This window comes from Neomonachus schauinslandi, chromosome X (assembly GCF_002201575.2).
Source record: "Neomonachus schauinslandi chromosome X, ASM220157v2, whole genome shotgun sequence".
Taxonomy (NCBI): domain Eukaryota; kingdom Metazoa; phylum Chordata; class Mammalia; order Carnivora; family Phocidae; genus Neomonachus; species Neomonachus schauinslandi.
The window spans coordinates 66,719,755-66,728,727 of record NC_058419.1 but is presented as its reverse complement, the minus strand read 5'-3'; the positions used below and the strand labels follow the sequence as shown (position 1 = coordinate 66,728,727).

Here is an 8,973-nt window from a genome sequence, read left to right as displayed (position 1 = left end):
AGAAGATAAGGAAAACACTAGTGGTCAAGCACACTCGGGAAGCTGCAGTTTGTGGAACGGTCTAGTAGAGGGCGGGCTCTTTGGCAGTTTGCCAGGCAGTTTTTACTTCCCTTTTGGTGACACAGACAAGCTAACTGAAGATGCAGTTATCGAAGTATAATCTCTCGGCCAAGACACAAAGTCTAAAACCAATGGGCCTTATATATGTAATCATTTTATCACTCTCCACCGCTAGATTTTTCTGGCTCTACCACACACTCAAAGTTTTGCATGCAGAACCCCTAAGGGCTCCCGGAAGACCCTGCCACCAACCAACCCTGGCCTCATCCCGTCCGCCAGGCTAACGTGTGGGAACCCAGGCAGCCGGGGCACTCCAAGGGTTACAAGCAGTTCGCTGGAGAGTGACAGGGAGAGAAGCCAATAGTGTCGAGGCAGGCCGTACATCCGGTGTGGGCGGGGCAGGGACGCAGCGCGCCGAGGGGAACCTACGGAGGCCGGGGGGTGAGAGGGGCAACGCCGGGTAAGAGTTTGGAAGCGTCCGGGGCGAACAGGAGAGCTGATGAGCATCGGCCCCTTCTCCCTGCCCTCCTGCAGCCTTCGGGGTCGGTAGCCGCAGGGACAGCCCGGGGCCTGGTGTACGGCCATGGACTTACGGTGTTCGGACTCCGTGCCTTGTCACAACCAGAAAGCAAACTCTGTCTCTACCCCAAGCTCCGAGCCGCTGCGACCTGGCGACCTGATCTCAGACCAGGCCGAGGGAAACAGCGCCTCCAAGGCCAAGCCGACTCTCCTCGCAGGGCATGCTCTTTCTAGCGTTCCGGCTGAGCTGGGTCCTCCGGCGTGCGGCGCGGCCAGCCTCAACTCCGAGAGCAGCGGTGGCGGTGGCAACTGTGACGCACCAACCAGCGAATCCCTCCTAGAGGACCGCGAAGTCTCCGAGCAGATCGGGGCGCAGCTTAAACTGCTGCCTATGAATGATCAGATCCGGGAGCTGCAGACCATCATCCGGGACAAGTGAGCCGAGATCAGAAGGGGAAGGGGACGTGGAGGGTGTCTCAAGGCGGGGGAGGAGGGGACAGGGACTGGAAATAAAAGGGCTCAGGGGTAACGTTTTGGACTCTGGGAAACTAGTTTGTGCCGATGGGGCAGGGCAGGGTGTCACGTGACTCAGGCCGCCAACCCTGTCTTTCCTAGTCCCTGCGTTTAACATCGTCGGGTAAAAGGAGGAATACTTTTAAGTAGCCCCCGGCTCCCTCTTTGTCTCTTCTGAGCGAATCCTAATCCTCAGCCAGTCCTGGCTGTAAACGCGCCCACGCTATCTGTCCAGTGCTGGTCTGTCACCCAGAAATGGTTGCTGCCGAGGTTATGCCCTACCACAAATCACCTCGGGCTCACAAATAGAAATAAAACAATTTCAAGGGAATTCTGTTGTGCTCAACAAGTTCTCTGGCCGTTTAGTGTTTGCTACTGCAAATATGTCATTTTGCCTAAGGGCTTTTAGTGTTGGAGTTTGGGTTTTGTTGGTCACGTGGAAGCTTATCATTCAACTCTTATCAGGATTCATTTTTGTAAAGTTACAGAACCTCAAATGTTTCCTGTAGAGTTAATGGCGCAAAGGGAACCTAAAGGAATCTTTGGCGCCCCCTCCTAATCCCACAAACAGCCAAGTAAAATCCCACAAATAGCCAAAGAAGTAATGTTAAAATTCTGTCTTGAGGAGATCTCAAAACTCATGTTGTAGATGGGGTTTTTCAAGGGAGATATGTACTATGATGAACCACAGCTGGTTTCCATATTGGCAGCACCTTAAATGAGTAGCTACTGCATGTCAAAGCACTCCTTTTTCAGTGGGTGCCTTAATCTTTTAAAATGGCTGCTGGGTCAAGATGTCATTCTCTAAATCATACTGTAGTAACTTTTTCTTCATACTATTGTTAATAGGCTCCCTATTTGTTTCCTGGCCTTCAGTTTTTCTGCCGTCCGCATACTCCCACATATTCCTGAACAATCTTAATATAGAGCTTTGATTACCCTACTCAGCAGCCTTCCTTGGCTTCTTAGAGCCTATCAATTAAAGTCCAGGGTCCTGACCTTGACATTAAGGCCTCTCTTCATGGTTCCTAGGAACTATTCCAAAACATCCCTGATTCTGCTCTCCTCTGAAATTCTCTTTACTCCTTCCTTTACTCCTTCTCTTCGTTTTCATATCCTACCTATTCAAGATCAAACCCAGCATTCCTCTGTCAAGAAGCTTTCCTTTAATCATTCTTCCTTGCTGATCTTCCCTGGCTTTTTAAATAGAAGATTCACTTTCTGTTTTGTATGTTGTTGTGTATCAGTCTTGTCTCACCTATTAGATATAATGAATCACTATTGAAAACTACTGTGGTCATGTGATCTAATAGGTGGAAATGGTGATCTTAAAAAGTAGGAGGTATAGGTTTGGTAGTTGCTGTAGGGGAAGCTGAAATAAAACTCATCTGTAGAACAAAGAAAATAGGATGGTGAGTCTTGTTCCTGTAGATCAGGAGTTACTGACTTTGACTCTTGGACACCACCGCACCTGTGGATGGGTTTCAGGGCCTTGGTGAACTATCAGCAATGATTTGGGAAATATTCTTCATTATGTGTATTTTAGTGATTGTTTTTAAATAGCATCTTTATTGAGATATAATTTGCATGCCATATAATACACCATTTAAAGTGCACAATTGAGTGGTTTTTCAGTATGTTCATGGCTGTGCACCCATCACCACAATTGATTTTAGAACATCTTCATCACCTCAGCAAGAAAGCCCGTACACATGAGCAGTCACTCCCCATTGCCCCTCAACCCACCCAACCACTAATCTCGACAACTGCTGATATACTTTCTGTCTCTGTTCAAAGTTGCCTATTTTGGACATTTCATATAAATGGAGTCATATTAACATATGGTCTTTTGTGTGACTAGTTTCATTTAGCATAATGTTTTCAAGTGTCATCCACATTGTATCAGTACACCATTCCTTTTTTAGCTGAGTGATATTCCACTGTGTTGATGATATACCACATTTTGTTTATCTGTCCTCAGATGATGGATGTTTGGGTGGTTTCCACTCTTTGGCTATTATGAATAATGCTACTATGAACATTTGCATATGTGCCTTTTTTTAATGGGGTAAGGATTCGTTAGCTTTCATTACATTTCACAAAGGGGTCTTCATGACAATGTAAGGGTAAACTGTTGCTGTAGGATTTGGAGAGGGCATGGAGTTCAGCATTCATATATGACAGCATCAATACTTGATTTTACTGCATTGTTCAGAAAATCCTGGGTTGTATAGTAAACCTGAGTGTAAGTGAAATCTTTTTTTTTTTTTTCTTTTGTGAGTTTGGAAAGAGACAGCAGGACCCAGAGTGATCTTAGGCAAGATGTTTAGCATCTCTGTGCTTCAGCTTTATCATTTGTTAAATGAGGATGTGGTAGTATCTCATGGAACTCCTGGGATGCTGAAACAAGATACTGTCTGAACGTTTGTTACAAACTGTGAAGAGCTGTGCCAGCCGTTGTGTTTTGATTTGTGCATGGTTCTAATTGCATTCATAAGGGCCAGGAGACAGTAAAAGGAGTTTACCTATACATAGAACTCACATTCTTTTTTCTTTTTAACTTTAAAAGATTTTATTTATTTATTTATTAGAGAGAGAGAGAGAGAGAGAGAGCACAAGCAGGGGGAGTGGCGGGCAGAGGAAGAGGGAGAAGCAGGCTCCCCACTGAGCAGGGAGCCCGATGCAGGGCTCGATCCCAGGACCCTGGGATCATGACCTGAGCTGAAGGCAGATGCTTAACTGACTGAGCCATCCAGGCGCTCCTACACGTGAATTTTCTAACTGGCTTTTAGGCCAGGAAGGAGGAGTCACCTCTTTAAACTATGCATACCCTTGTTAATAATGTTTATGGGGCATATCCTAGTAACGTCTCACCAACTAGTCTGTACTCCAGGGAGGCACAGAGAAAATCTGGCCTGGCACAGTACCAGACACATAAGGGAATTAATATTCAATCATTATAAAAAAAATAACCTTCTGAATGACTGAAGCCTGGGTTCTAAGAGAAAATGATAGTTTCTCTTCTTTTTCTACCTGATTTTGAACACTTAGATTAAACTCTGCTTTGAGGTGCAAGTAAATATTGACACTATTTTAACAGCTTTTTAAGAAGGTGCTAGAGATTGTGGCCTTGCTGATTGTATCTGGCAGGTAGTAAAAGCAATATATATATATTTTTAGTTTTTCACATCAGATTAGTTTTCCTCCAAGTACTTCACTGGGGGGAGGGGGTTTCTGAGGGTGACGGAAGGAGGCAGAAAATCATTTACAAAACATCTGCATACCATGGCAAACCTTGGAGTTATTCTTTATTGTAGTGATCACATTATACAAAATAGCTCTGGAAGTAGAGTTTATGTTTTCAGAGCTTTAACTAACCATTAACTCTAAATAAAACATTCCTTTGGTTTAAACCTGCTGGAAAAGCTTTTATGTCCCACTTCGCTTTTACCTGTTGCTTAAAAAAATCAAAATCAAAAACAAACAAAACCATAATAGAACTGAATTTGAGTCTATTTAGTTCTTTTTTCTTAGGTTACCAGGTAAAATATAGGACACCCAGTTAAATTTGAATTCAGATAAACAATGAACTTTTTTTTCGTGTATCCTAAACATTGAATGGGACATACTTCTGAAGTACAAATTTAACTGGGTGTCCTGTATTTTTATTTGCTATATCTGGCAACCCTATGTTAACCCTAACTTTTCCCACCCCAAATGTTGAAAATAATCCTTGTTTTTAATTAATTAATTTAAAAAAAACGTTATTTCTAGTTAATTAAAATATAGTGTAATATTGGTTTCAGGGGTAGAATTTAGTGATTCATCACTTACATATAAAACGCAGTGCTTGGGCGCCTGGGTGGCTCAGTTGGTTAAGCGACTGCCTTCGGCTCAGGTCATGATCCTGGAGTCCCTGGATCGAGTCCTGCATCGGGCTCCCTGCTCGGCGGGGAGTCTGCTTCTCCCTCTGACCCTCCCCCCTCTCATGTGCTTGCTCTCTCTCATTCTCTCTCTCTCTCAAATAAATAAATAAAAATCTTTAAAAAAAAAAAAAAAACGCAGTGCTTATCATAACAAGTGTCCTCCTTAATACCCACCACCCATCTAGCCCATCCCCCACCCACCTCTTCCATTAACCCTCAGTTTGTTCTCTATCCTTAAGTCTCTTAGGGTTTGTTTCACTCTCTCTTTTTTTCTTTTTTCTCCTTCACATATGTTCATCTTTTTTGCTTCTTAAATTCCACGTATGAGTGAAATCATACGGTATTTGTCTTTCTCTGACTTATTTTGCTTAGCATAAAACACTCTAGCACCATCCACCTTGTTGCAAATGGCAAAAATTCATTCTTTTTATGACTGAGTAATATTCCATTGTATGTATATACCACTTCTTTATCCATTCATCGGTCGTTGGGCATTTGGGCTCTTCCCATAGTTTGGCTGTTGTGGATAGTGCTGCAATAAACATCCAGGTGCATGTACCCCTTCAAATCTATACTTTTGAATCCTTTGGGGGAAATACCTAGGAGTGCAATTGCTGGGCCCTAGGGTAGCTCTATTTTTAACTTTTTGAGGAACGTCCATACTGTTTTCCAGAGTGACTGCACCAGCTTGCATTCCCACCAACAGTGTAGGAGGGTTCCCCTTTCTCCACATCCTTGCCAGGATGCAAAGTTGTTGACTTTAGCCATTCTGACAGGTGTGGGGTGGTATCTCATTGTGCTTCAGATTTGTATTTCCCTGATGTTGAGTGATGTTGAGCATCTTTTCATGTGTCTGCTGGCCATCTGGATGTCTTCTTTGGAGAAATGCCTATTCATGTCTTCTGCCCATTTTTAAACTGGATTATTTGTGTTTTGAGTGCTGAGTTTTGTAAGTTCTTTATAGATTTTGGGTACTAACCCTTTATCAGATATGTCATTTGAAAATATGTTTTCTTCCTCCAAAGGCTCCCTTTTTTTTTGTTGTTGATTGTTTCCTATGCTGTGCAGAAGCTTTATATCTTTATGAAGTCCCAATAGTTCATTTTTCCTTTTGTTTCCCTTGCCTCAGGAGATGGATCTAGTAAGAAGTTACTACTGCCGATGTCACAGTAGTTAACTGCCAGTGTTCTCCTCTAGGATTTTAATAGTTTAATAGATTTTAATAGTTTCCTTTCTCACATTCAGGTTTTCTGCATTTTGAATTTATTTTGTGTTTGGTGTAAGAAAGAGTTCCAGCTTCATTCTTCTGCATGTTGCTGTCCAGTTTTCCCAAAACCATTTGTTGAAGAGACTGTCTTTTTTTCCATTGGATTTCCTGTTTTATCAAAGATTAGTTGATCACATAGCTGTGGGTCCATTTCGGGGTTCTCTGTTCTGTTCCATTGATCTATGTGTCTGTTTTTGTGCCAGTACCATACTGTCTTGATGATGACAGCTTTGTAATAGAGCTTGACGTCCGGAATCATGATGCCTCCAGCTTTGCTTTTCTTCAAAATTGCTTTGGCTATTCAGGGTCTTTTGTAGTTCCATACAAATTATAGGATTGTTTGTTCTAGCTCTATGAAAAATGCTGGTGGTATTTTGATAGGGATTGCATTAAATGTGTAGGTTGCTTTGGGTACTATAGACATGTTAATAATGTTTGTTCTTGGGGCGCCTGGGTGGCTCAGTCCTTAAGCATCTGCCTTCAGCTCAGGTCATGATCCCAGCGTCCTGGGATCGAGCCCCGCATCAGGCTCTCTGCTCGGCGGGAAGCCTGCTTCTCCCTCTCCCACTCCCCCTGCTTGTGTTCCCTCTTTCGCTGTGTTTCTCTCTGTCAAATAAAAAAAAAAAAAATCTTTAAAAAAAAAAAAAATAATAATGTTCTTCCAATCCATGACATTGGAATTTTTTCCCATTTCTTTGTGTCTTCCATTTCTTTCTTAAGTTTCTATAGTTTTCAGAGTATAGATCTTTTATCTCGTTGGTTAGGTTTATTCCTAGGTATCTTATGGTTTTGGGTGCATTTGTAAATGGGATGGATCCCTTGATTTCTTTTTCTGCTGCTCCGTTATTGGTGTGTGCAACAGATTTCTTTTTTTTTTTTTTTTTTAAGATTTTATTTATTTATTTGACAGAGAGACAGCGAGAGAGGGAACACCAGCAGAGAAGTGGGAGAGGGAGAAGCAGGCTTCCCGCCGAGCAGGGAGCCCGATGCGGGGCTCGATCCCAGGACCCTGGGATCATGACCTGAGCCGAAGGCAGACGCTTAACGACTGAGCCACCCAGGCGCCCCTGCAACAGATTTCTATACACTAATTTTATATCTTGCAACTTTGCTGAATTAATTAATTAATTAATTCATTACTTACATATAAAATGCAGTGCTAATCATAACAAGTGTCCTTCTTAATACCCACCACCCATCTAGCCCATCCCCCACCCACCTCTTCCATTAACCCTCAGTTTGTTCTCGGTCCTTAAGAGTCTCTTATGGTTTGTTTCACTCTCTCTTTTTGCTTTTTTTCCCCTTCATATATGTTTATCTTTTTTGCTTCTTAAATTCCACATTTGACAATGGATCGTGGATCACCACATCAAAAACTAATGAGGTATTGTATGGTGACATAACATAATAAAATTTAAAAATTAAAAAAAGATAATAAATTCTCATTTTTCAGGTAGTCCCTTTAAAAAAAAATTCCACATTGGGCGCCTGGGTGGCTCAGTTGGTTAAGCGACTGCCTTCGGCTCAGGTCATGATCCTGGAGTCCCTGGATCGAGTCCCGCATCGGGCTCCCTGCTCAGCAAGGAGCCTGCTTCTCCCTCTGACCCTCCCCCCTCTCATGTGCTCTCTCTCTCTCTCATTCTCTCTGTCTCAAATAAATAATAAAATAAAATCTTTAAAAAAAAATTTCCACATTTGAGTGAAATCATATGGTATTTGTCTTTCTCCAACTTATTAAAAGTGTAGCACTTTTGTGGTGGAGTCTTTCGGTTTTCTATATAGAGTATCATGTTGTGTACAAGTAGTGACAGTTTGACTTCTTTGCCAATTTGTGAGCCTTTTATTTTTTTTTAATTTTTTTTTGTGTACACATTTAGTTTTATTGTAACAAAGCAACTTGTACACTTTTAACGTTTAAAACTGAGCATCATCTTTCCTTTCCAGTGAAACAAAAAGAAAATTTAAAAATAAACAGGAACAAAATTACAATAGAGAATGTCAATTCCAAATAAGATCCTACAGGTTCTGCTGATTCTCCCATCGAGTGGCAGGGCTCAAGTCATCATTAGGAGAGAGTTTTATTTTAAAAGTGTCCTCTTAAACTGCAAGGATATCCGTTAAACATCACAATTAAACATGCCAAAGGAGAAGCCATGTTGTCAAAATGCCCACTTAACCCACCCAAACATCTCAAACCCACCCTTTGCTGTCCTTCTATAACCCCATTTTTTTAAGTTTTTTTTTCTTTTTTTTAAACAAGAGAAAGTAGACAGTTACATGTTGGTAAATGCTAACTGTCCATATTCACATAGAGACACAGTGTAATCTCTGAGCCCAATATACAGAGAAAGGAGGAAAAAAGCTAGAATTCTATGCACTACTACACAGGGGCCTAGCACCCTCCAGCTTCCAGCAGAGCTAAGGGAGCAGAAGGTTTTTCTTTTTTCCCACAGAGCACGGTGGTGTTGATTCCATAAAGTTTTTGTTGAGACAGGAAGGGATAAAAATGAATTTGGAACAGAAAGGGGTAGAGATTCTTTTCCCACTGTATTCTGCTCAAGGTATTTCCCCCCAAAATAAGTTGAGAACCATGGTATAAAGGGAGAGAAAAGAGACTTCAAAAAACAGGGCGAATGAGCACAAGAGGAGAAAAAAAAAAAAAAAAAAAAAAAAAAAAAAAAAAAAAAA

General features: G+C 41.8%; 1 protein-coding gene across 1 annotated transcript in view; it reads left to right on the top strand.

The window, feature by feature from the left end:
* The first annotated feature begins 484 nt into the window (after positions 1 to 484).
* Positions 485 to 8,973, top strand: part of UPRT (uracil phosphoribosyltransferase homolog) — a 30,505-nt gene continuing 22,016 nt past the window's right edge. The window contains exon 1 of the mRNA XM_021686986.1: positions 485 to 1,014. Within this exon, the coding sequence (XP_021542661.1) occupies positions 644 to 1,014 (371 nt within the window). The 5' untranslated portion in view covers positions 485 to 643. The remainder of the gene's footprint in view (positions 1,015 to 8,973) is intronic.